The 26,198-nt window shown below is 50.5% G+C and overlaps 3 protein-coding genes across 7 annotated transcripts in view; 2 read left to right on the forward strand and 1 right to left on the reverse strand.

The window, feature by feature from the left end:
• The window catches only part of BRAP (BRCA1 associated protein), a 14,306-nt gene extending 13,233 nt beyond the window's left edge, over positions 1-1,073 (reverse strand). The window contains exons 1-2 of one of the 2 annotated variants that reach the window (XM_074554255.1): positions 977-1,073; positions 510-656 (exon numbers count right to left, since the gene is read on the reverse strand). In XM_074554255.1, the coding sequence (XP_074410356.1) occupies positions 510-648 (139 nt within the window). In that variant the 5' untranslated portion in view covers positions 649-656; positions 977-1,073. Of the gene's footprint in view, positions 1-509; positions 657-786; positions 927-976 lie in introns of those variants that run through there. The other variant, XM_005491539.4, reaches the window with a different exon arrangement.
• ACAD10 (acyl-CoA dehydrogenase family member 10) lies at positions 936-13,132 on the forward strand. 2 transcript variants are annotated; one of them, XM_014270228.3, is made up of 15 exons: positions 937-1,050; positions 1,886-2,108; positions 2,741-2,889; positions 3,435-3,623; positions 4,832-4,990; positions 5,744-5,903; positions 6,281-6,413; positions 7,090-7,158; positions 7,798-7,979; positions 8,507-8,657; positions 9,167-9,312; positions 9,798-9,971; positions 10,413-10,756; positions 12,060-12,116; positions 12,393-13,132. In XM_014270228.3, the coding sequence occupies exons 2-15, from the start codon at positions 1,952-1,954 to the stop codon at positions 12,468-12,470; spliced, it is 2,148 nt and encodes a 715-aa protein (XP_014125703.2). In that variant the 5' UTR covers positions 937-1,050; positions 1,886-1,951; the 3' UTR covers positions 12,471-13,132. The 2 variants fall into 2 exon arrangements, with proteins under 2 accessions (XP_074410355.1, XP_014125703.2); XM_074554254.1 differs by lacking the exon at positions 4,832-4,990 and having other exon boundaries at positions 936-1,050.
• A 1,780-nt stretch (positions 13,133-14,912) lies between these two features.
• On the forward strand, positions 14,913-25,979 carry ALDH2 (aldehyde dehydrogenase 2 family member). Of its 3 annotated transcripts, XM_074554641.1 has the most exons (15): positions 14,913-15,132; positions 16,173-16,277; positions 17,214-17,354; positions 17,519-17,598; positions 17,961-18,072; positions 18,472-18,600; positions 18,988-19,101; positions 19,409-19,511; positions 20,128-20,312; positions 20,566-20,730; positions 22,312-22,469; positions 24,245-24,410; positions 24,497-24,526; positions 25,113-25,181; positions 25,410-25,979. In XM_074554641.1, the coding sequence occupies exons 1-15, from the start codon at positions 15,010-15,012 to the stop codon at positions 25,440-25,442; spliced, it is 1,713 nt and encodes a 570-aa protein (XP_074410742.1). In that variant the 5' UTR covers positions 14,913-15,009; the 3' UTR covers positions 25,443-25,979. The 3 variants fall into 3 exon arrangements, with proteins under 3 accessions (XP_074410742.1, XP_074410743.1, XP_074410744.1); XM_074554642.1 differs by lacking the exon at positions 24,497-24,526 and having other exon boundaries at positions 14,915-15,132; XM_074554643.1 differs by lacking the exons at positions 24,497-24,526; positions 25,113-25,181 and having other exon boundaries at positions 14,925-15,132; positions 24,245-24,359.
• Positions 25,980-26,198: the final 219 nt, after the last annotated feature.

A 26,198-nucleotide genomic window follows, 5' to 3' on the forward strand; every position in this document is an offset into this window, starting at 1 on the left:
TTTGTCCAACCTCTCCAGGAGCTCTGGCAGCCTCGGGGGGAGAACCTTTCCTTGATCTCCCCCTAAACTCCCCTAGCACAGCCCCAGGGTCCTGTCCGTGTCCCAGAGCTCGGGGAGGAAGCTCGGGAGGGAGGTGAGGATGGGGATGAGCTCAGGGGAAGGTGAGGATGGGGATGAGCTCAGGGGAAGGTGAGGATGGGGATGAGCTCAGAGGAAGGTGAGGATGGGGATGAGCTCAGGGGAAGGTGAGGATGGGGATGAGCTCAGGGGAAGGTGAGGATCGGGATGAGCTCAGGGGAGGGAGGTGAGGATTGGGATGAGTTCAATGGGAGGGAATCACCGGCTCTGCCCCGCATTCCTGAATTCTCTGCTCGTTCCCCAAACCGCAGCCCCAGTGACCCCACAAACCCCGCAGCACCGGGGGTCCCCCGCCGTGCCCGGCCGGTGACAGCTCCGGGACGCTCTCCCCAGCACGGGCAGCCCAAACCGCCGGTGCCCGCGGCCGGTACCTGCCCGCGGCTGGATGGTCTCGATGATCACGTCGGTCATCTCCCTGCGGCCCAGGTGCTGGTGCAGGATGGCCGCCCGCTCCCCGGGGCCCTTCCCCTCCAGGCAGGCGGGCACGGCGCCGCTGCTCTCCGCTGCCATGTCCGGAGCTGCGGGGACAAAGCGGGCGTTGGCAGCGGCGGCCCCGGGACGGCCCCGGCGGCAGCTGCGCGGTGCGGAGCGGGCCCGGCCGCGCTGCCCCGCGCCGCCCCGCCCGTGCCCCCGGCGGGGGGAACCCACCGGCCGCGCTGTAGGCGAAGCCCGCGGGCAGCGGGGAGGTCCCGGCCAGCTCCAGCCGGATCACGACCAGGGACACGCTCATGGGCTCCGCGGGGCCGCCGCCGACCGGGACCGGGACCGGGAGCGCCGCCGCTTCCGCCTCCCGCACCTTTCCCCTCTGACCCCGTGACGTCACGGCGCGCTGACGTACCCGGTGGCGGCGGCTGCGGCGGCAGCGCGCGGGGGGCTGCGAGGGGCGGCCGCTGCTTCTCGCGAGAGTTCGGGGTACGTTCTCGCGAGAGCGGCAGCCCTGGCCGCTGAGGGCGGGCCGGGAGGTGTGAGAGGATCCCTGAGGGGAGAGAGCCTTGGGATGTGTGAGGGGATCCCTGAGGGGAGAGACCCCCGGGATCCCTGAGGGGAGAGAGCCCCGGGAGGTGTGAGGGGGTCCCTGAGGGGAGAGAGCCCCGGGAGGTGTGAGGGGATCCCTGAGGGGAGAGAGCCCCGGGATCCCTGAGGGGAGAGACCTCCGGGTATCATCGGGCAGGGAAGTGTGAGGGGATCCCTGAGGGGAAAGACCCCCAGGATCATGGAATCCAGTCCCTGAGCAATCCCCACCTTGTCACCAACACAGCACCCCATGCCATGTCTAGGCCTTCCTTGGACACCTCCAGGAATGGGGACTCCAAACGCCCCTGGGCAGTTCCAATCCCTGACCACCCTTCCCATGGAGGAATTCCTCCTGCTGTCCAACCTGAACCTCCCCTGAGACACCTCGAGGCCATTTCACCTTGTTTGTGTCCCTTGTTCCTTGGGAGCAGAGGTGACCCTCACATTGCTGCAATCACTGATTATGAGCAGTAATTAGAGTGTGTTAGTGATGAGTGATCCCATTGTCCCCCGCAGTTGAAGGGGTGTGTGTATAAAACCCCACTTGGGGGTCCCTGATTTGGCTGGGACACTTTAGTGGCTGCCCAGGGTGGAGCCACCATCCCTGGAAGTGTTCAGAGCCCTTGGCCCCAGGGTTTGGTGGATTCGGGGAGGTTGGATTGGATGGTGTTGGAGTCTTCTCCAATATAACATTCCATGATTCTGTGTGCATAAACCAACACTTCCCCTGCAGCTGCAGCGTTGCTCCAGCCTGTCCCTGGTTGAGCTGTGAGTGTCCCTGGCCCCCGTGGTTCCCAGCATGTCCCTGAGCAGTGCTGCCCGTGCCCAGAGCCTGCTGTGTGCCGGGATCCGACGGCTCCTGTTGATCCAGCAGCGATCCAGAGGGGTCTCTTACAAAGCTGTGGTGTTTGAGGAGAGCGGGGTGCTGCTGCCAGCCCCACACAGGACAGCCACAGGTGTGTGCTCCCTTTGCTGACCCCACACAGTCACAGAATGTCCTGAGCTGGGAGGGACCCACGGGGATCATCAGCTGTTCCTGGCCCTGCACAGACACCCCAACAATCCTTACCCTATCCCTGAGAGTGGTGCCCAAATTCACCCACAGCTCTGCCAGCCTTGAGGCTGTGCCCATTCCCTGATATCAGAAATATCAGGGAAAGCACCTTTCTGAGCCCTGGCACAGCTCCAGTCGCTCTCTTGATCTGGTCCCTTATCACCAGAGCTCCTGTTGTTCCTGTGCTTGGAGGGAAGATAAATTTCAGGTGCCTCTTTCAGCTCTGGTGAGACACCCATGAACTTGTGGTGGTGGGACCTGTTGTGCCATCAGAAGTCACAGAAGTAGCAGTGACCACCCTGCACTGTCCTGTGGTGCCACCACTTGCTGCCACCCAAGGCTGGTGCAGCTTTAGGGATTCTCCACACTGCAAACAGGGCTGAGGTGCTGCAGTTCCTGCAGTGCCCAAGCCCTTTGCTCTGTGCTGTGTCAGTCATCCCAGTGCAGCTCATCATTCTCACCCCAGAGGGATTCCCAGCTGATTTCCCACTCTGCTGATGCTCTTTCCTGCCTTCCCTGCTGTTCTCCGTGCAGACTGGGAGGCCCGGAGCTGCATTCCAGCCGGCACCGTCCAGCGAGCTGCGCTGTCTGGAGGGGAGAGCAGCCTCTCCCTGCAGTACTCCAGGGGAGAGCTGACAGCTGTGGAGTTCCTGCAGGAATTGGGACAGCAGTGCTTTGAGATTGTAAGCCTCAAACCTGTAAACTCCCCCCTGCTCTCCCTGTGCGTCCTGACTGCATGGAAGCAGGTCCAGTGAGGAAAGAGGAGCTTTAAAAAGAAATTCTGTGGTTGAAGTCTCTGGATTTTCCATCTAGGAAGCGCTGCTGTCAGAGCAGGGCAGATTTCCACTATTATCCCGGTGCCTGGGCAGGCAGGCAGATGAATTTGCCTTAATTTCCTACTGGAATAAAGTCCTTTTTAAACACCTCAGATTCAGATGCAGATTCCTTTCCTGCCTGCTGAGCTGTCAGTGTCTGTCTCTAACCTGCCTTGATCCCGTGGCAGGCACAGTCCCAGGGATTTCCCTCTCCCAAAATCAGCCCTTTATCTCTGCTGCAGAATTAGGAATGTGGAACATTTGTTTATTTGGGCAAAGCAATTTGGCTGAGAGATTCCCTGCCTGCCTTGGGACAGCAAGATAAGATGATCAGATAACCTACCCACCCAGCCACTCTTATTTTCACCCCATTTCTGGCCTATTATCACTGTTGGGGTTTCTCTGTTTCCCAGGCAAATGTCCGTGTTCCCGTGCATTCCTTTCTCTGGGATTTAATCCGAGAGGAGATGAGAAAACAGCTCCCCACAATGGCAGAAGCAGCGCAGTGTATCCGGGCAGAAGGGCTGCAGACAGCTCTGCTGAGCCACGGCTTGTGCCCCGGGCAGAGGCTCCTGTCCCTGGAGCAGCAGCACTTCGATGTGGTGAGTCTGCACGGATCCCAAACGGGGCTCTGCTCCTCCTGTGAAAGCAGCAACTCAAATTCTTTTAGTGCAGGTTAAGCACAGTTTGGTTGACATCAGCCTGGAGAACATTTCCTGACACAATTCCTTGCAGGCACTTGGAGAGGGGCTGAGTGACATTTGCAAATCCACTGCAAAGTGCCCACACAGCCACGAGTCTCTGTGTGACAGGCACAGGCAGTGATGGAGACAGGACTTGGAAGCTGGAACACAGACTAGAAATAAATGTTATTATTCAGTGCCCTGCCTGCTTTACAAAAAAAAAAAAAAAAAAAAAAAAAAACAAAAAAAACCAAACAAACAAACAAAATTCAGCTTTAAAAGAGTTAGGATTCTTCAAGGATTTTATGTACCCCCTGTGCTACAAAAACCCAGTACCCCAACATGCTGACCTGTGTGGGATGAGGAGCAGATGCTCCTTTCCCAGCAGAATCTCCTTTCCCAGCTCACTTCACCCTTGCAGAGATGACACAGATTGGCAGATCTGGTGACACAAGAACCTCAAGGCTCCTCCAATGTGTGCTGCTCCTGGAGCAGGAGCTACAGCCCTGCACAGCAATTAGTGGGGAAAATAATTGAGTGGGGGTTTCCATTAGTGTTGGCTTTATATCCATGCCATGGATTCATTGGCTTTATATCCATGCAATGGATTCCTTGCTGTTCCTGCAGTGTTACAGAGCAGGAATGGCTGCTTGGCATGTTCATGGCTGTGAGGGCAGTGGGAGTGCTCACACACTGAGTCAATGCTTTTTTGATCCAGATTTTAGGGGGATGGTTATGGCAACTGTGGAGGTGTGGAGGTGGCTTTGGGGTGGCTGCTAGCTGCAGTGGTCAGGACGCTGCTTCTCCTGAGCCTTTGGAAGGTGCTGCCACCCAAGGCTTCCTTGGACAGCCCTGAACAACTGGTCTGGAGCCGGTTTGGTGTCCCACACTGGGACATCTCATTGGATATCTTCCATCCCAGGACTGGCTGGTCCTGTTTGGCTGATTTGGCCACAGCAGTTGGCACCCACACAGCCCCTGGATCCAGGGCCCACCCAGCTCCACATCCTTTATTTCTCATGTTAATCAGTCCAGTCTCTTTCCCAGCCTCCCATCTCCATTCCAGCAGTGCCCAGGTGTCTGTGCTCACAGCAGGCTCGTGCATTTTCCATCTGTTGCTGCTGTAGGTGGTTGAATCCCATCAGGAAGGGGTGTCCAGGTCAGATCCTGGGACCTACAAGCTGTGCTTGGAGCTCCTGGGTGTGCAGCCCCAGGAATCCATCCTGCTGGACAGCAGCAGCCAGAACCTGGAGGTGGCAGCCCAGCTTGGCATGAAAACAGTGAAGGTACAAAGTGGCACAGCCAGGGTGGGGTTTGGGGTGGATTTTGGGTCCAGGAGCTGTTGGGTTTGAGCAGCTCAGGATTTCCAGTTGACAGCGGCCGACTCTTGCCAAGCCTTTTGCTCCAGCCTCGCTTGTCCCTGCAGGATGTGGTGGGGTTAAAGCAGGGATCACTGGCAAAGTCTGCTCTGGGCTGTTTCATTCATGGCTCCAAACTCTGTGGAACCTCAGGGAGGTCTCTCCTCATTCCTGTTCCTCTGTTCCCTATAGGAGAAACAGCCCCATCCCTGTGGTTGAGACAAGCTCAAGCCCCTGTGGTTGGGGCTCAAGAAAATGAGCCCCAGATAATTCCCAGAAACTCTGAGGCCTCCTGGATGAGTCAGCTGGGGACTGCCAGGTTACCCCCAGGCTTTGGGGTCACTGAGCACAGGGGTTTTACTTTGGGGACATTGGGGAAAGGACAAGACTGGGACTGGTGGGAAGAGTGACCTCCACTCCCCTGGATTGCACACAGGGAATTCCAGCTCTGATCCCAGCCCAAGCTCACAGTGCCTGTGCCACCATCACAGCTCTCTCCAGGCAGAGTAAAGGTGGGAAGCTCTGTGCTGGCAGGGAATGAGCCAGGATTTCTGTGTGTCAGGGATTCAGTGCTGATGGACTCACAGATAAATGCATCCCAACCAGGCAGGGCTCTCTCTTTCCCAGGAAATTCTGTCTTCTATCTGTCACCCAGTGCTCCTCTCTCCCTCCTGGTTTCAGGTTGATGATCCAGCAGCAGCACTCAAAGAGCTGGAAGCCCATCTGGGGTTTCCTTTGCAAGGGTTTGTTCCCTATACTCGTTCAGTGAGACCAGGCATGGGAATCCCCAAGGATCGTCTGCAGAAGTACCTTGAGGATGTTCTTGGTGCCCACCCAACAGGTACTGCAGTGGCTTTGGCCCTTCCATCAGAAAACCTGCATATTCTGGAGCTTTTGGCTTTTTCCTATGACATAGGGACTGAAAAATAACATTAATGAAAGGTTCATAATCTCCAAGCAAAGAGCACAGCCATTCCAGTTTCAGTGTTCCATTACTTTCCTAGAAATAAGAAACAACATTTTAGGGCTTCCTCATTTTGGGAGGGGTTGAGCACAGGTTGCCAAAAAGATGCCAGGAATATTCCTGTCCTGTGAGGCAGCTGGGAGCCACTGCCAGGTTCCCCAGGGGTTTGGGACACAGAGTGAGCTCTCAGCCCCAGCTGCAGGAAGGGGATGGAAGGCCTGGAGAGGTGCTGACCCTCTGCTCCCTCCTCCCAGCCCCGCTGGAGTTACGGCAGTTTGAGTCCACCCGGAGCTATCTGGTGAAGTTTGGAGGTCGTTTGCTGGTGCTGAAGAAGGAGGAGGAGCCTCCCTCAGGCTCCTCAGGCCTTTCTGTCTCAAGGGAATACAGGTGAGGGGGTCCTGCTGCAGTTCCAGAGGAGCACGACACGTGGGGGGATCATTTATGGCCTCCCCTTGTTTTCCAGTGTGAGATAGGTCTGGGGGCTCCATGGGAAGATGTGGCTGTGCTCCTCTTACCTCCCCCCAGCCACGTGATTTTGGCATGTTTAAAGCTGAGTATTGAAGTTCACCATATATTGAAGTTGGAGGGAGAGACCCACCTTGCATTGGTCAGCCATCGACTCCGATTTATTAATCCATCAATCACTTTTTATAACAGTGTTAATCAAGTTCATGCATATTGCAAAATCTGAGCTCACAATAGGTCAGAGATAACACACCAACTCCACCTTATGTTTCCAATACCAAGATTTGGGTTCTCAAAATTATTCTTGCTTTCCCAAAACAGCCAAAGATAGAACATCCACTTGTTATGAGAAAGCTGCCTGAGAACTCTGATGTGCAAGGCTCTCAAGGCCTTCATGTTTGCCACTTTTACCTGTAGTTAAAAATAACCTGAGAACCTCTGCTGTTCACAGAAACAGTCTGTGAGAACCTGTCCCTCACAGCTGCCTTCTAGGCCATCCCTGAAAAAATCTCCAACAGCTGAGCACAGTGATAATGTGTGGATATTCCAACCCAGCAGTTCCTGGACTGATTCCCTGCACCTCTGTCCCTCCCTTTAGGGTCCTGAAGGCTCTGGCTGAGGCTGGTGTTCCTGTGCCCCCTGTGCTTGCTCTCTGCGAGGACAGAAGGTAACCCTGGCCCTCAGCTTTCACTCTGTGCTTGGCAACTGCAGCCAGATTCCCCCAAAGGTGAACAGAGAAGGAACCAGAGCTCACAAAGTGCTCTGATCTAATGAACATCTGTGCAGTGTGGGGCTGGAGGAGCCTCTAGATGTTCAAAGAACAGAATAATTTTATTTGGTTTGGTTTAGGTATGTCCCATTTTAGCAATTAATCCAAAAGCTCTCTTTGAAAAGCACTTAGAAAGCAATATTGTAGGGCTTCCTGCTGACTCAGAGTGCTCAGGTTTGCAATGAAGAAAGGATTTCTCCAACTGCCAGACCTCAGGCAGCAGTGACAGCAGCAAATCTGTGAGAGGACAGCCCTCGGGCCTACAGCCTGCTCAGATCCCTGCTGGCTGCAGTTTGCTGTGTTTGTGAGCAGCCCCAGAGCCCAGCCCACAGGCACTGCAGGGAACAGGGAGCAGCTGCTGCCGGAGCTCTGGGGCTGGCAGGGCCAGGGCAGAGCATGGCACAGCCACGGGCACAGCCTGAGCTGGGCTCCAGAGAGCACCCAGGTGAGGCCTGGGGACACGTTCAAGGTGCAGGTGAGATCTGGGGGGAGTGGCAGGATTGGCCTCAGCCCCACACATCCCATTTGCCTCCCCAGCATCCTTGGCTCTGCTTTCCTGCTGCTGGAGCACCGTGCTGGCCACATCCACCGCACCCTGTCCCTGCCCGCGGTGCCACCGCCCCGGCGCAGGTCCTGGTACGGGGCCATGGCAAACGTCCTGGCCAGGATCCACAGCCTGGAGCCGGGAGCAGCCGAGCTGCAGGAGCTGGGGGAGCACGGTGAGAGCAACCTCTGCTTCCTTTCTTCTCCTGGGTGTCAGCAGCTCAAGGGATGGGCAGGATGGACCAAACTGGGGGCAGGTGGGAGGGTGAGGATGAGCTGTCCAGAGTCTGAATCCCCAGGTGTGGTGGGAGGGTGGGAAGGGCTCTTCCAATCCAGGTTTCCTGTGAGTTCCCAAAGTTCTCCTCCCTTCCAGAACTTCCTGCCATGTTTGTTGCCATCTCTGCCCACTGTGGGTACAGGAGTAACTTCTTTGCTGACCAAACCTCCCCAAGCATCCCCTCCTGTCCCTCTGCAGAGACAGCTCAGCTTCCTGGAGCTGGTGGAGAAGTTTTTTTTGTCCAGGATTGGATTCTTTCCACCTGAATATTATTAAGAAAATATGAGACCCCTGGAAATTGCCGTTATAATCTTGAAGCTTAATCAGGATTCTGGACTGAGATCTGCTTGGCTGTTTGGCTTTTTCTGTGTCCCTTTTGAAGCCTCTTTGTGCCTTTCCCTGGTAGCCTCTGTTCCTCTGTTCCAGGAAATTACATCCAGCAGCAGTTTGAGACCTGGACAAAGCAATACAGAGCTGTGGAAACTCACACGATCCCAGCAATGGAGAGGCTCATCCAGTGGCTGCCTCTGCATTTTCCTGAATCCCAGAAGACAACACTGGTGCACGGTGATTTCAGGTACTGCCCTGCAGCACATCCTAGGCAGGAAGAGTGTAAAATGAGTGTAAAACAAGGACTGAGGGTAAGATGACCCCCAGACTCCAAAAGGTGCTGATTGGGCTGGGGCAGCGGCTTCAGAGCAGCCCAAAAGCTGGGTTTGGGTCAGGGTCAGCATCCCCAAGGAATGAGATTGAGTTTCTTCATCCAACAGCTGCAAATGCTGGTGTGACACTGGAGGATCATCAGCTCTTCTTGCAGTACCCAGGAATCAGCCCTGATCTGAGGCTCTGACTAACTTGGTTTCATTCTCCAAAGCCCAGTTTAGTTTATTATTAACCAGGGGGTTCAATATTGAGTAACCTCCATCCTCTGCTTGCAGAAATTAATGTTTCACTTTGTGCTGCCTTCCAAAGGACTCTGCAATTTTTGAAGAGAGTGAAGAGCACTGAAAGCACCTACTGCTGCTGAGCACTGGGATTTTCCCCTCCTCTGGAGACTTTCCTGATCTCTTTTTCCCTTTGATACAGGATGGGCCACCTGGTCTTTCACCCAGACAGGCCAGAAGTCCTTGCTGTGCTGGGCTGGAAGTTTGCCACTCTAGGAGATCCCCTGTGTGATGTGGCGAATAACTGTGTGAGCTTCTTCCTGCCAGCCCCCTCTGGTGCTCGCAGAGGTACAGAGGGGCACACTCACCTTGGCACACAGAGGAGCCAGAGCTCAGAGCAGATCAGCTCCTGCCCAAGAGCTCAGCTGGCACTGGGGCTCACTGCAGCTGGAAAGGGCTCTGGGTTTGCACTGTTTTCCCTCTCACTCCAGCTGGGAAGCTGGGCAACTCTTTTGGGTGGGAAAGTTGTGAAGCAGATCAGGACTGGTGTGTGCACTAAGTTATCCACTTGTTAGAAAGAAAAGTACAGGGTTAAACAGAGAGGTTCCCTGTCAGTCACAGTTTCACCCTAACCAGAACTGCCCCATGTGCATTTTGGGGCAGGGGCTGGTGCCAAACCCCAGAGCTCCCTATGGAGCCAGCACAGAGCTGTGCAGGTCCTGGAGGGTGCAGGTGTCTCCATGGAGGGGCCTGGCAGTGCCCAAGGCTCTCACCGTGCCCTGGGAGCTCTCAGCTGCTCTGGCAGCTCCCTGGTACCTCTTCCCATCTTCCAGGCTTGAGGAGCTGTGACTTGGGGCAGCTGGGCATTCCCACAGCAGAGGAGTATTCCCAGATGTACTGTGGCCACAGGGGAGTGCAGCACCCGGAGAACTGGAATTTCTACCTGGCCTTTGCCTTTTTCCGCCGGGCTGTGATGCTGCAGGGACGTCACCGCGGCGCCCTGGCAGGTGAGGAGCAGCAGGGCAGCTGTGTCCTGCACAGGGCACAGCCAGGGGCACAGAGCTGCTCCCTGCTCCAGCACAGGCCTCTCCCTGCCTGCTCTCTGTGCTCTGGGCTCTCTCCTTTCCTGGGAGAGCTGAGCAGAGGTCAAAGCTGGGAGCCCAGAGCTGTGTCCTGCAGATGGAGCTCTCCAACCTTCCAGCTCTGCACCAGCCTTGCCAAGGGACTCACAGGGAGGTGCTGAGAGCTCTCAGGGCTGTTTGTCTGCACAATCAGGTGTGGCCCTGGAGCCTTTATCAGAATGAAATCTGAAGTTATTTTCTCATCCCTTAGAGAGGAGTCTGCCCAAGTCCTGCTGGGCTGGCCCAGGGGAGGGCAGGTGATGCTGTTTGGGATGTGATACCCAACACAGGCTTTTCCAAACAAGTGTCCTGTTCTCTTGTCCCCAGGGAGGCCAGCTCCAGGTGACAGCAGCCCCAAGGACGCAGAGTTTGTGGCTGATCTGGCTTGGGATTTTGCTGTTAAAGAAGGATTCCGTGTGTTTGAGAGCCTCTCCCCTACAAAGCTGCTCCTGCGCCATTCCAGCACCTGGGCTGGGCAAGGGCCTCTCCTGGGCAGGAGTTTCAGCACCTGGGCACGGCCTGGGGCAGCCCCTGTGCCCAGAGCCCCCCTGGGCACTGCCCCCAGCAGCCTGGGGGGGATGGCACAGGGGCTTTGCTGCAAGATGGGCACCCAGAGGGGCTTTCTGAGTTCCCATTCCAGAGGGACTGCATGTCCTCTGCCAGAGCTGCAGGTGAGACATCTGTGCTGAAGCTGCTCTGCCTCACCTGCCCCAGGGTGGGGGTGGTGGCCTCCAAGTGTCCTGGCTCTCCTGATCATGGCAGACATTTGGCACTCCTGGAGCCCAGTGGTTTGGAGGGAAAGGGCTGGGTTCATATGGCTGCAACAGAGTTCATACCCTGGGAAACTGTGATTTTGGGAGCTGGCACTCCCTTCCAAGGAGAGCAGATTAACACCAGCCCAGCTGTGGTTGCTCACCCAGAGCAAGGCTGGGCTGGGCTTTTCAACACTTGCAAGGAAGAAATGGTTATTGTTCCTCCTGTCTCCCTCTGGGAAAGGCTGAGTGAATTCTCTTCTCTCTGTCCCTCTCTGCTCCCTTGAGAGGTCCCTTGCTCTTCCCCATTCACACATTCACAGTGAGTGGAAGCAAACAGCCCCACCCTTGGGCTGCTACCAAGATTATATTCCTAATTATTCTGGTGACATTATCAAATTCTAGTGGGTTACTTAACCTCCTTTCAGCTGCCAAAAAAAAAAAAATCCAGGTGCCCTTCCAAAGTGTTTGCCTGTGCTCTGGCAGAGACCAGCAAACACCAGCGTGTGAGGGCACTTGGCAGCTGATCCAGAGAAGGTGGAAGGGCAGGGAAGCAGCAGCTGTGGGGAATGTGGAGGTGCTGAGATGAGCAGGTCTCCTTGCCCTTCCTCGAAACACTCATCCTTGCCAAGTCTCCAACAGCAGGGTTGCCACACTCTCTCTGCTCCGGGCCTTGGGCTTGTGGAGCTGCTGCTGCTGGTGTGTGGCACCACAGAGCCCCCCCATCCCTGTCCCCTCCACATCCACCCCACTGCTCTTTCCTTGGCATCATCCCTGCCTGTCGGCCTTTGCTGTGCAAGTTGTGAAAGCCAGGGGAGGAGTTTTGCTGCCTGCAACAGCCAGATAATGCAGAGAACTGTTACACAGCCAAATATTCCCAGCCTGGAAGTGCCACAGTGCTCCAGAGCTGGGCACAGCCAAGGGCAAGGGCAAGGCTGCCCCTGCCAGCTGGCACTGCCAGGGGGGTTCATCCCTGGGAGTTGGCAGCTGAGCCATTCCTGGCTGAGCAGGGCAGGATCTCAGCTGATCCTGCCTCATCCTGCACCAGGAGCCAGCAGGCTCCACACGCTGATCCCAAAGGCTGCCTGTGGCCCCAGCTCAGGGAGATCCTCTCTGGAGGAGCAGAGGGAAGCTCAGTTCCTCCTTCAAAGCCATGGCTGCCCGTCAGAGGGGCAGCACCAGGGGCACCAGAGCTCTCATGGGCCTCATCCTCTTCCCGCAGGCACAGAGTGCCAGGACCAAGGCAGTGGCTGCACAGGCCATGGATCAGGGCACCAAGGTGAGCAGATTCCTCAGGCTCGAGCCTTCCCTGACCCAAAGAAAGGGCAACCCTGGGACTCCCCTGCAGTGTGGGGCCTGTGAGCTTGAGAGGTGATTTGTCCTGTGTGCTGTGGGGTCCCCAGTGAGGCTGTGGGGTCCCCAGTGAGGCTGTGGGGTCCCCTGTTTGCTGTTTCCCCAGCACTGGGTCCCCAGGGCTCTGCAAGGCTCTGGGGCGCTGCTGCCTGCTCCTGCAGCCCTGTGTGCCCACACGGGCTCTGCTCTCTCTCTCCCACAGGTCCCTGGAGCAAAACCTCTGCACAGAGCAGATCCCAGCCCAGCACTTCCCTTGGACCTGAGCCCCACGTGTGGCTGAGGGTCCCCAGGGGGCACAGGACTCTCCAAAGCAGAGCTGGGCCAGGAGCTGCAGCCCTGGGACACCTCGGATGGGGACCCAAACCCAAACCAGGCACTCTGGCATGGGAGAGGCCGTGCTGAGGGTGGCCTGTGAGCTCAGTGCCAGAGGTGTTTGGTGTTATCTGTGCTCGCTGCTTTTATTGCCTGGCTCAATGCAGGCCCAAGTCCACCCTTGGATCGTGGGGCTGCAGGATCAGAGCTGCAGCAGGGAGAGATGGCTGGGAGTGACCAGGCTGGGGGTGCTCAGCTTGGTTTTGGGAATAAACAGAATGGACCGGGATGTCTCTTGTCCTTCAGCAAATCTCTTCTTCTTCAGCACAACCTCCAGCAACATGCAGATGCTGGAAGAGTCCTCAGTGGTGGAAGGAACTGAATCCAGCCCTTGAGGTCTCTGGATTCAGGGGAGACTGCAGAGCTGAGGCAGTGCCTGCCCTGTGGAGCTGGGAGGATCCATGGTCCCATGAGTGTGGTGGGGTCTCTTTGGGGACCATGGAGGTGCAGACTGGATCAGTGGGAGCTTTCAGTGCTTTACAGAGCCAGGGGAGAACTGTGGGAACAACTTTGTGAGCATGAGCAATTTATTTGTTGTATTAATTAATTATTAAAGTAATGGGTAAGGTTCTTTGGGTTCTCCTGTTCCTCCAGCGTGGGTGCAGCCTCACAGCCCAGGTGCCCGGGGTGGGCACCACCTGCCAGCCCTGGGGGGCACAGGGGGTGCTGCAGAGAGCCCTGGGGGCCGTGCTGGCTCAGCACAAGGACCGCGAGGCTGCAGGGATAACCGGTAACCTGAGCCTTGGATTCTCCCAAGCTGCGGGGTGAAATTCCACCTCAACCTCGGGCATTTGGCTCTGCCGCGGAAGGGGGAGGGCGCTGAGCCTGTGTGTGCCCAGCCCAGATATTTGGGATGGTTTCCCAGCCGGCTCCTGACTCCGGCACCTCCCGCTCCCTCGGGCCGGCTCGGGGGCCGAGAGCCGCGTCTGCCCCGGGGGTTCAGCTCTGCTGGCTCTGTGGAGAGAGCCAAGGGCGTTACTGAACACGCAGCAGGGCTCAGCGCCGGGGCTGCCCATGCCGGGATCGGGCACAGTCACGGCTTAGCCCCGAGCCGGAGCTCAGCTCTGTGACGCGCCCTGGGACACCTTGAGCCGCCCGCTCTGGGGACACGGGCACAGCTCTGCGGGGACAGCGGCTCTGGCCTCTCCCAGGGGGGGTTAACACGAGCAGGGCTGTGACAGGAGGAGAACGCGTCCTCCTTGCGAGTGCCGCTTTCTAAAGGGCTGCCCGGGAATTCATCCACCCCCTGCCCGGGAATTCATCCACCCCCTGCCCGGGACACGGGCGGACAGGGATGAGGAGCCCGAGACCCAGCACAAGAGGATTTCTTTCCAGCTGATCCGGGAGACGCACGGCCTAATCCGTGTCCTGCTGGATAACCTGGGGAGGGCATTTTGCCTTCTCCGGGCTGGGCTGTTCCTCCCTGCTCAACTGGGCTGATACTGCCCTGGACAGGAGAGAAATGCCCGGAAAGTGCAAATGCTGGAACCTCCAGCAAGAATTTCAGCAGCTTAGGATGTCCAGGACAGTCGGTGAAACCACTCCTGAACTCAAATATTGTACATTTTTTCTGTCCCCTTTAATAAACCAGAGCCATCCCTGTCACCCTTCACAGACTCCTCACTGAGTCTCTTTTACAGGGTAATACCACAGGTCTTTTTTTTTCAGAGGTTTAAAACCTCTCTGTATTTTTGGTCTGTGGCTTTCTTTGTGATGATAACCCGAGCACACCTCTGTTCCCTGCACTTGGACACGCTGAAGTTGCACAAGGCATCTAAAACAAACCAGAAAAAAAAAGGCCTTTAGCCATTGTTGGGAGCGATTTCACAAAACCTCTCATTTGCATTCACCCAGAAACTCCCTGTTGTGAAAGCACTTCCCTGGCTTTGTTCCACTGCCCCTACACACGGGAGGGGCTTTTGGGTGCCTGGGTGGACGGTAATGGTGGCATATCCATGGAACCGAGAGTGCAGGTCCCCAAATTCTCCCTCATCACCTTCCTGCAATAATAACCAGCTCAGCAGAGATGTTTCTGTTTTTTTGTGTTTTTTTTCCCTTTTTTTTCTTTTTTCCTGGTTGTTTCCTGCAACAAGGCACAAAGTTCCATGGGCATAGGCTGGGAAAAGACGGGACAGGGACAGTGCTGGACACGGATGAGGCACTCCCTGTGCACCAAACCAAGCCTGATTTGAACCGAACAGAGCTGAACCGACCCGAACCGTGCTGACCCGAGCCGAGCCAAGCCACGCTGATCTTAACGTGACCGTGCTGAGCCAAGCTGTGCTGCTCGAAGCGAGCTGGATCAGCCTTTTCCATAGGAGCCAAGGCCCCCAGGCTGGTTCTGCGGGGGCCGTGCCGAGGGAGCCGCGGTGGGCGGTGCCGAGCGGGGCGGGCGGAGCGGGGCTGTCCCGGCGTGCGGGGCCCGGCCCGGCCCAGCTGAGCTCAGCATGCTGCGGGCGGCGGTGCGCGCCTCCCGGCTCTGCCCGGCCCTGCTCCGGGCTCCCTTCTCGGCCGCTGCCGCCTCCCCCATCCCGGCGCCCAACCCGCGCCCCGATGTCGCCTACAGCAAGGTAGGGCCGCGCTGGGAGCCCGGGGCACCGCGCCGGGCCGGGGCTTCGGGGCTTCCGTGTCCGCCGAGCGAGCTCCGTGCGCGGCCGGGCCGGCCCGGGTGGCGCTGAGCCCGGAGCAGCCGCGGGTTCGGGCCCAAGGAAAAGAGGAACCCTGGGTGCAGCCGCAGGCACAGGGTGTGTGTGTGTGTGTGTGTGTGTATGTGTGTATGTGTGTGTCTGTGTGTGTGTGTGTGTGTTTCCCATCGCCGCGCGGCTCTGCCCCCTTCCCTCGCTGCCTTCAACAATTCAACAACACAAGGCAAAAACTCCGGGCAAGGGCACGGGAGGGAGGGGAAGGTGCCTGGCTGGTTTATCTGCAGAGAGCGGACCCTTGCTCCAGGAAAACCCTGTGGGATCACCTGTGCCAGGTGCGTGCCAAGGCACCCGGCCGCTCCTTCCCCGGTGGCCGTGCCCGGGCTCTTGGTGGTTGTCTGGGTGTTCTGCAAGTGAGCACCGCGATCTTTGCACTCCCATTCTCTTGCCACAGACCTGAAAAAAAAAAATTAACCTTAGAAAGAAAGAGTTGGTAAAAAGCTGCTGTTAGCACCTGGTTCTGGTGCATGGGGAGCCTAAAGTTGGTTAATCTGGGAAATAACAATTATTTGGATTGGGAAAGATCCTTAAGACTCATAAGAAATCCTGTATAAGCTCTGGTGCTCTGGACAAAATCAGCTCACTGTGTTGTCTGTGCCTAAAGCATTTTCCCACTCCTCAGTCTCCTGAGCTGTCCCTGCACAGCCCCAGCCAGGATTCCAGCTTTCTCAAGGACCCACCAAGATGGGAAGCTCTTCCAGCTCACGTGCTGTTTGCTGAGCTGTGAATTCCTTTATTCACTCGAGGCTGTGTTGTGTGCTTTTAGGCTAAAGTATCTCCTTCATATTGCTGCAGGTTTGGAGCCCACACAAGTCAAGTTTTAATTAACCAGGCTCCTCAGATGCCATCAAAGAAGCAAAGCTCTCCCTGATTCCCCTGGGCTCACCCTGCTTGGCTTTTCCTTGCAGATTTTCATAAATAACGAATGGCACGATGCAGTCAGCAAGAAAACCTTCCCCACCGTCAACCCAGCCACGGGAGAAGTCATCTGCCAGGTGGCTGAGGGCGATAAGGTGAGCGCTGTGGGGCTGCCGTGGGTTTGTTCTCCGTGGGAGCAGCTCCAGAGGGGATGCAGGGGAAGGCACCAGCCCCTGTCCCACCTGGGCAGCTCCGTGTTTGCAGCAGTGTCTGATCTGTGCAGACGCCACACCGAGTGCTGCTCGTGTCCTTGCTTGGCTACTGCTTAGAAAAAAAGAAATGGTGGGGAATAAAGTCAGTAATCATCACCTGCCTTATGCAAGGCGCTCCTGGAGTCTGTGGCAGAGCTGAGGTGGTGTTTCCCAGCAATTTGAGGTTTTTCCTACAGTCTGGAAACCTGTGTGTGTTCCCCAAGGGAGGGGAGAGTGAGGGAAACCCTTTGTTGTTTGCTTCTCTGGCTTGTCCTGGCGAGACCATTGCAGCAAGCCAGGACAGAGAACCAGGTAGGAACCAGCAAATGCCCTGGCAGGACAAAATCATGGAACAGAGACAGCTGATCCAGGAGAAAACTCCTTTGGACTGGATTGTGAAAAAGTGCCCAAAGTAGACTTCCAGAGCTTTTTCCATGCCTCATTCTAGGATGCAAATATTAACCCAGCAGGTGACATTGCAGAAATAACCTGATGATATTTGCGCTCTGTGTAGCTGAAATAACAGAGGCTGAACACAGGCAGAGGCTGCACAGCTGCTGCACCCATCGGCTCCTCTGCCATTGCTGCTGCTTCCTGCTCACGATGGGGAAGCCGTGTCCTCACAGGGCGTGCTGAGCTTGGTGCTCCTGGGGAAGGGGCCCGGGTGCTCCCCTGCCCTGGGACTGCAGGTTCTCCCCCGGAGCCCGGCAGGAGCAGCCCCCGGTGCTGCCTGGCCTCGGGCAGCTTTCTCCGGCAGGGCAGGGAGGGTTTGTTGTGTGCGGAGAGGGAGGGAGCGGCGCTGGTTACTCCTCGCTCAGCCTTTGCCGCGCTCCCCCGCAGGCAGATGTGGACAAGGCGGTGAAGGCGGCCCAGGCCGCGTTCCGGCTGGGCTCGCCCTGGAGGAGGATGGATGCATCGCACCGCGGCAAGCTGCTGAACCGCCTGGCTGACCTGATCGAGAGGGACCGCGCCTACCTGGCCGTGAGTGCCGGACCCGCGGGGCTGTGCCCGCTCCTCACCCCCAGCTCACACCCACAGAGGGTGGGGAGGCACTTCTGCAAAAATCCAACAGACAGCGCAGGCTGCAAACTGAGAACTGACTCAGTTCCCCCCCAGCTCCTCAGGGAACTCTGCTGTCTTTGCAGGCCCTGGAAACTCTGGATAATGGCAAACCCTACGCCATCTCCTACCTGGTGGACTTGGACATGGTGATCAAATGTCTCAGGTGGGTTTGGGGGCCACAGCTGGGCCATGGTGCTGAGGCTCTGCAGGTTCAGCCACCTCCAAACTCCGGGGCTGTGGGATCTGAGTCTGATCTGTGATGGTTTCAGATCAGACATTTTGGGTTTACTTTCTGCTTCTACTGTTTTCTTTTGTTTCTGCTTTTTGCTACTCTGACCTCCCCAAGTCACACAGGTGGTGGTGGTCTGTTAGCACACAAATATTTCTATTTGCTGTCCATTCTTTAAATCACCTGTGTGGGAAATACCTGCACTGAGTTGGGACTGAAACAGAGGAATCCTCTTTTATTTTCTGCTGGCAGCAGACTTGTTTTAATTCCAGTGACCAATTTGTTATTGTTTGCAGATACTTTGCAGGCTGGTCAGATAAATTCCATGGCAAAACCATCCCGTTAGATGGAGACTTCTTCTGCTACACAAGGCACGAGCCCGTGGGAGTCTGTGGGCAAATCATCCCAGTGAGTAAAGAGGAGCAGCAGCTCCTGCAGGGCTGCAACAATTCAGGGTTGCACTCTGGGTTCCCCTCTGTTGCCAAGCTCTGCTTCCTGCCAGGCTGAACAAAGCTGGGCTTGCACCAGCTGGGAGGGTTCTCACCTCACCCACCCTGGGAGAGCAGAACTGCCTCTTGATTTCATGGGCTCTGCTGATTAAAAAAAAAAAGGGGGGGGGGGTTTAAGCTCATTTATAGGAATTATCTGACTCAGAACCACAGTTAAGTTTAAATTCTTGCCTAGAATTAACTCCAAAATTTTGTGTGATGAGGAAAAATCCGAGACTCTTCCCAAAGTGTTGATTTGAGTGGAGCTCCGGTTCATTACTGACTAATCAGAAACTTTTACTTTCTCCTTGTTTTTCAGTGGAACTTCCCACTGTTGATGCAAGCATGGAAACTGGGGCCTGCCTTGGCCACTGGCAACGTGGTTGTCATGAAAGTGGCAGAGCAAACCCCCCTGACTGCTCTCTATGTGGCCAGTCTGATCAAAGAGGTGAGGATGAGGCCAGGATTCCATCACTGCAGGAGCAGGGAAGGGCTGGGTTGATTTATCAAAAAAATTCTCTTGTTCATATCTTGTTCATATTCATCTGCATGTGCAGATGATGTAAGTCTTGATTAGGGAAGGACTCTTTGAGGTTTGATTGCATAATGAACTTCAGAAAGTGAACATATATCTGTATTTCCGTGTGTATTCACACCTTCAACTTGTGCTTGGGATGTGGGGTGGGGAGAGGAATCGTCCTGGTTGTTGCAAACAGCTTTAAAATGAAGCCCTGGGAGATGAAAGGAGGAATCAGAGGAGTGAAGGCTGTCACAGACACAGGAGGGCAGTGGAAGCCTTGCTTTGGCAGAGGAATGATGCTGCTGTGTCTGCCAGGCTGGATTCCCCCCGGGCGTGGTGAACATCATCCCTGGCTATGGCCCCACGGCAGGAGCTGCCATCTCCTCCCACATGGACGTTGACAAAGTCGCCTTCACCGGCTCCACCGAGGTAAGGGAGCGCCCTGAGCCCTGGCACCATGGAATGGCCCATGGCTGGTGAAATACTGCAGGTGCTTTGCCTTCTGCACCTCACTCAGAGCTGATTCCAGGGTATGAAATGTATATTTGCATTAGCTAAGGCTCCGTTGTTCTGATTTGATTCTTTAGAGTATTTCCTGTTGTTTCCCCTGAGCTGTTTCTTGTTGGAGGTGAAACTCAAAGCCCTGCCAATGAGGATTAGCATGAAATGCTGAGTGAGATGTAAAGCCTGGTGCTGATGGGAGTTAATTCCAACACCTGCTCTGCCCTCCCTGCAGGTTGGACACCTGATCCAAAAGGCTGCAGCACAGAGCAACCTCAAGAGGGTGACCCTGGAGCTCGGAGGGAAGAGCCCCAATATCATCTTGTCTGATGCAGACAGTGAGTGGCTGCTGGGGAATGTCTGCTCTGTGCCTTTTACCTTGGCTGCTTCCAGAGCTGGAGGGCAAAGGGAAAGGAAGGAAAGGTCTCCAGTGTGAGGCTCTGGCCCTGACACCTCCACTCTGCTGCATTCGTGTATCAGCACTCACCACTCCCACTGCTTTTCCCAGCGCTGGGTAGTTCAGCTATCAACAAAAAAAAAAGAATTGTTTCAGTATCTTCCTCTAGTCCTTACCCCACTTTTTAATTTCTCTTGGAGCACACGACTCTTTTCTTCCATGAAGTTCTGCTCCCCTCATCCCTTGTATATAAACTAATTTTTGGCCTCAATGAGCCAACACTCACTTAACTGAGCAGTTAAGTAAGGAAGAAAATTCATCCTTAACACCTGATAATTTCCAATGAGAACTGTAACCTGCCTCAGGTTGGATATCTTTCTCTAGTCTGGGGTGCTTTAATAAAGAATTAAATCTGCAACTCCTGCCCTCCAACCCATGGCAAATGCTGTCAACTGAAAGGACTTTGTATCCCCAGCAGCCTCTGTCATAAATGTGCTGAAACAGTCCCAGGTCTGGTTGGCTTTGTTTGCTTATTTGTTTTCTCTCTCTCTTCCCAGTGGACTGGGCTGTGGATCAAGCCCACTTTGCCCTGTTCTTCAACCAAGGGCAGTGCTGCTGTGCTGGCTCCAGGACCTACGTGCAGGAGGACATTTACAACGAGTTTGTGGAGAGGAGTGTGGAGAAGGCCAAGGCCAGGGTGGTTGGGAACCCCTTTGACTTCAAAACCGAGCAGGGCCCTCAGGTGGGAGCAGGAAGCGCCCTGAGCTGTTACCTCATGAAATTGTCCCAATCTTCAGTCCCTGTGGAGATTAGAGTGGGATCTGTTGATTAACCTGGTTTGAACTGAGCCCGTTAGCACTGGTGCAGGAGGGAGGGGTTAATGAGCCAGTGGGACAATCTTGGCATTTAGAAATGACCATTTCCCTTTGGAGCTTGCCTGGCAGCTGCTGCAGGGAGGAATGGCAGCTGAGCTGTTTGTCCCTGCTGGCTCTCAGGTGGATGAGGAGCAGTTCAAGAAGATCCTGGGCTACATCAGCACGGGCCAGAAGGAGGGAGCCAAGCTGCTGTGTGGTGGCAGCCCCGCTGCAGACAGGGGCTACTTCATCCAGCCCACGGTGTTTGGGGACGTGCAGGACAGCATGACCATCGCCAGGGAGGAGGTGAGTGCTGCAGCACCGGCAGCTTCCAGTGGGAGATGGAACAAATAAATGTATTTCCATTAATAGCTGTTGAAACTAGGTGGAGCGGTGGTTTTTAATTTTTTATAGCTTATTTCTTCTAGGGGGATGTCTTTTGTTAATGAGCTGTTGAGGTTTATGGCATTATTGATAAAATTACAGTATTTTACTGTGAGATGTTTTACTTAGGGGGAGGAGCTAAGCATTCTTAAGTAGTATGTTAAATCTCAAATTGTATCTATAAACAGCTTTTTTGATTGAGCTGAGAAGCCTCAGAGAAAAAGGGAAACAATATTATCTCATTTGCTTCTCCTGTGTTTTGCTGCTTTGGAATGTGGTTTGGAGATTGTTTATCCAACAGAGGTTTCATGTGAATTGTTTTTACTCATTGGCCAATCAGGGGCCAAGCTGTGTCAGACTGAGGAGAGAGATTTTCATGAGTATTTTTTAGCCTTCTGTCTGGATCCTTTCTGTATTCTTTGGTATAGCATAATATATAATATATAATATATAATATATAATATATAATATATAATATATAATATATAATATATAATATATAATATATAATATATAATATATAATATATAATATATGTAACATGTAATATATTATATATTATAGATTATATATATATTATATGTAATATGTATTATAATGTATTATATAAAATGCAATGTAATAGAAAATAAAATGTAAAACTTAATGTAATAAAACATAAAATATAATAAAAAATATAAGAATATAACATAATAAAATGCAATATATTATAATATATAATTATATATATTATATAATATATATTGTATAACATATAAATATTATATAATGTATAATATATTATGCATAATATATAATATAAAGTATATTATATTTTATATTATTTATATTATATTTTGTATTATAGATTATCTATAAAATATATGTAATATAGAATAAATCATATGTAATACAGATATATATCTGTATATAGTATATATAGCATATAGTGTATACTATATAGTATAGTAGTATATACTATGTATATATTATATAGTGTATACTATATATAGTATATATAGTGTATATATATAGTATATATATAGTATCTATATAGTATATCTATATAGTATATCTATATAGTATATATATAGTATATAGTATAGTAGTATATACTATGTATATAGTATATAGTGTATACTATATATATAGTATATATATATAGTATATATATAGTATATATATACTATATAGTATAGTAGTATATACTATGTACATAGTATATAGTGTATACTATATATATATAGTATATATATATAATATAGTATATATAATGTATAATATAGTATGTATTATATATTATGTATAATACACAATATATATATTATATTATCTCTAATATAATATAATATAATATAATATAATATAATATAATATAATATAATATAATATAATATAATATAATATAATATAAGCCTTCTAAGCACACGTTGTCAGCGTGATCCCCCCTCACCCCCTGGGCCCTCAGGCAGTCCCAGCCCCGGTTGCTCTGTGTGTTCCTCCCTCTGCTTTGGCTCCTTGCAGATCTTCGGGCCGGTGATGCAGATCCTCAAGTTCAGAACCATCGAGGAGGTGATCGAGAGAGCCAACGACTCCAAGTACGGCCTGGCAGCCGCCGTGTTCACCAGGGACCTGGACAAAGCCAACTTCGTGTCCCACAGCCTCCGGGCTGGCACTGTCTGGTGAGCCTGGCACCCCCTGGCACCCCCTTGGCACCCCCTGGCACTCTGGGCCTCGGTTTGGGGTCAGTTTGACTTGGGCTCTGCTCAGGGTCACAGCAGAACTTCAGGTGTAACAGGAACTCGGTAACATTGGAGTGTACTTTTTATAGGCATTTGTTTTTGTAGATTTTTAATAGGTATTTATAGATTTTTAATAGACATTTATAGGTTTTTAATAGATATTTATAGGTTTTTAATAGATATTTATAGGTTTTTAATAGATATTTATAGATTTTTAATAGATATTTATAGGTTTTCAATAGATATTTATAGGTTTTCAATAGATATTTATAGGTTTTCAATAGATATTTATAGGTTTTTAATAGATATCGAATAGTTTTTTGATAGAAATTTAATAGTCTTTAAAATAGGTATTTAATAGACTTTAAAGTAGATATTTAATAAATTTAAAATAGATATTTAATAAATTTAAAATAGACATTTAATAGATTATTTTAAAATAGACATTTAATAGATTATTTTAAAATAGACATTTAATAGATTTTTAATAGCTATTTAATAGATTATGTAATAGATCTTTTATAGATTATGTAATAGATATTTTATAGATTTTTTAATAGCTACTTACATATTTTAATAGATACTTAATAGATTTTTAAATAGATATTTAATAGATTTTTAGTAGATATTGAATAGTTTTTTTAGTAGATATTTAGATTTTTATAGCTTTTATATGGATATTTGATAGATTTTTTATACAGATAGTTTATAGATTTTTTATATAGGTGTTTGATAGATTTTTATACAGATATCTTGTAGATTTTATATACATATTTGAAAGATTTTTATATAGGTGTTTGATAGATTTTTATAGCTTTTATACAGATATTTTATAGATTTTAATATAGGTATTTTATAGATTTTTTAATAGATATTTATAGATTTTTAATAGATATCGAATAGTTTTTTGATAGAAATTTAATAGACTTTAAAATAGGTATTTAATAGACTTTAAAATAGATATTTAATAAATTTAAAATAGATATTTAATAGATTTTTAATAGACATTTAATAGATTTTTAATAGATATTTAATAGATTATGTAATAGATCTTTTATAGATTTTTTAATAGCTACTTACATATTTTAATAGATACTTAATAGATTTTTAAATAGATATTTAATAGATTTTTAGTAGATATTGAATAGTTTTTTTAGTAGATATTTAGATTTTTATAACTTTTATATGGATATTTGATAGATTTTTTATACAGATAGTTTATAGATTTTTTGTATAGGTATTTGATAGATTTTTTAATATAGATATTTCATAGATTTTTTTAATACGGCTATTTTATATATTTTTATATCGATATTTTATATATTTTTGTATTGATATTTTGTAGATTTTTAATATAGATATATTATAGATTTTTAATATAGACATTTTATACATTTGTATATAGACTTTTAATAGATTTTTATACAGATATTTTATCAAATTTTATATAGGTTTTTATCGATTTTTTGTATAGATTTTTATTGATTTTTTTTAATGCAGATTTTTATTTTTTTTTAAAGACATAGAATTTTTAGTAGATATTTCATAGATTTTGGGATAGCTATTTTATAGATTTTTTGATAGGTTCCTTACATAGATATTTGATGGATTTTTAATAGATATTGGATAGATTTTTTAAATATAGATTAAAAAAATAGATATTTATTTATTTAGTGTTGCTCCCTGAGCTGTCTCACCTTCCCTTTTCCTTCCAGGATCAACTGCTACGACGTGTTTGGAGCCCAGGCTCCCTTTGGGGGCTACAAAGCCTCTGGCAACGGGAGGGAGCTGGGGGAGTATGGCCTGGAGGCCTATGTGGAGGTGAAAAATGTGAGTATTTCCTATGTGGAGGTGAAAAATGTGAGTATTTCCTATGTGGTGGTGAAAAATGTGAGTAGTTCCTGTGTGGTGGTGAAAAATGTGAGTAGTTCCTATGTGGTGGTGAAAAATGTATTTCCTATGTGGAGGTGAAAAATGTGAGTAGTTCCTATGTGGAGGTGGAAAAATGTGAGTAGTTCCTATGTGGAGGTGGAAAAATGTGAGTAGTTCCTATGTGGAGGTGGAAAAATGTGAGTAGTTCCTATGTGGAGGTGGAAAAATGTGAGTAGTTCCTATGTGGAGGTGGAAAAATGTGAGTAGTTCCTATGTGGAGGTGGAAAAATGTGAGTAGTTCCTATGTGGAGGTGGAAAAATGTGAGTAGTTCCTATGTGGAGGTGGAAAAATGTGAGTAGTTCCTATGTGGAGGTGGAAAAATGTGAGTAGTTCCTATGTGGAGGTGAAAAATGTCAGTAGTTCCTGTGTGGTGGTGAAAAATGGGAGTATTTCATATGTGGAGGTGAAAAATGGGAGTATTTCGTATGTGGAGGTGAAAAATTGTGAGTAGCTCCTATGTGGAGGTGAAAAATTGTGAGTAGCTCCTATGTGGAGGTGAAAAATTGTGAGTAGCTCCTATGTGGAGGTGAAAAATTGTGAGTAGCTCCTATGTGGAGGTGAAAAATTGTGAGTAGCTCCTATGTGGAGGTGAAAAATTGTGAGTAGTTCCTATGTGGAGGTGAAAAATTGTGAGTAGCTCCTATGTGGAGGTGAAAAATGTGAGTAGTTCCTATGTGGAGGTGAAAAATGTGAGTAGTTCCTATGTGGAGGTGAAAAATGTGAGTATTTGAGTAGTTCCTGCAGGCAATGCCTTCCCCACCCTCTGCTGCAGCTCCAAATGTCCCTGTGCCATTGCTGAGGGCTGGAACCCCCAAACCTTGAGCTTTTCAATATACTGGTTTTTCTCCTGCTTCTCACCATTCCAGTGAATACCCCTGCAAAGACAAAAAAAAAAAACCCAAACTTGTAACTTTTCCTTTTTTTTCTCCTTTTTTTTTTATCCCTAGGTGACAATCAAAATTCCACAGAAAAACTCCTAAAGGACAGCAACCTTCTCCACAGATTTGAAAATGATTTTGCAGCTTCATGAGGAAAGCTCAAGACAGAAAATTTAGTATGCACAATTACGTAGCTCTGCATTAAGAGGTGGTTTTTTAGGTGTTTAAAGGAGCTTTTGTTAAAAAAAGAAACAAACCTGCTTGGCTTTATCTTTTTAAAATACCAAATACAGCTGGCTGAACACTGCCAAGGTGGGATGGTTATTTTGGGAATGTATTGTGTGGGTGCAGTCACCCAGAGGAGAGTGGTGTGAAAAATAAGCTTCTTTTTCCCAATAAATCATTTAAATGCATCTTTAGTCTAGAAGGATTTATAGAATAGAAAATAACAGTCTTACAGAGCTAGGTTTATAACCCTTGTTCTATGAACTGTGTTTATTTTCTGTGAGCAAAGGGAATTGAGTTCGATGTGTACCTGGGCAGGGAGCAGTGTGAAATCTGAGGGAAAAGTGTTTGTTTTGTTCCGTCCTGCTGGTTGTAGCCACTCCAAATAAACATTTCTTGCCGCAATGCACTCAACCCTACTTTTGTGGGAGGTTTGTGCCAGTGAGCCCAAGCACACACGAATTCCTTCACCCGTTATTTTTAAGGGTTTGCTCTTTCTGTGCTGCCCGCTGGGCTTGTGCTGCCTTGATGTGACAGGGACACTCCGGCTGGAGGAGTGAGCGGGGGCTGGGCCTGACTGAGGGCGGTGGGGCTGCCGTGGGAGGCACGGCCATGCTGTGATGCCTGGGGAGG

This window comes from Zonotrichia albicollis, chromosome 18, assembly GCF_047830755.1.
Source record: "Zonotrichia albicollis isolate bZonAlb1 chromosome 18, bZonAlb1.hap1, whole genome shotgun sequence".
Lineage (NCBI taxonomy): Eukaryota > Metazoa > Chordata > Aves > Passeriformes > Passerellidae > Zonotrichia > Zonotrichia albicollis.

What these genes read in the sequence shown, in the direction of transcription:
- ALDH2 (XM_074554641.1), top strand. Translation starts at nt 15,010, where the DNA reads ATGCTGCGGGCGGCGGTGCGCGCCTCCCGGCTCTGCCCGGCCCTGCTC. An exon ending in TGGCCAGTCTGATCAAAGAG is followed by an intron (nt 18,601 to 18,987) that starts GTGAGGATGAGG and finishes TGTGTCTGCCAG; the next exon opens with GCTGGATTCCCCCCGGGCGT. An exon ending in CCTATGTGGAGGTGAAAAAT is followed by an intron (nt 25,182 to 25,409) that starts GTGAGTATTTGA and finishes TTTTATCCCTAG; the next exon opens with GTGACAATCAAAATTCCACA.
- ACAD10 (XM_014270228.3), top strand. Translation starts at nt 1,952, where the DNA reads ATGTCCCTGAGCAGTGCTGCCCGTGCCCAGAGCCTGCTGTGTGCCGGG. An exon ending in TCACCGCGGCGCCCTGGCAG is followed by an intron (nt 9,972 to 10,412) that starts GTGAGGAGCAGC and finishes TCTTGTCCCCAG; the next exon opens with GGAGGCCAGCTCCAGGTGAC. An exon ending in GTCCTCTGCCAGAGCTGCAG is followed by an intron (nt 10,757 to 12,059) that starts GTGAGACATCTG and finishes CTCTTCCCGCAG; the next exon opens with GCACAGAGTGCCAGGACCAA.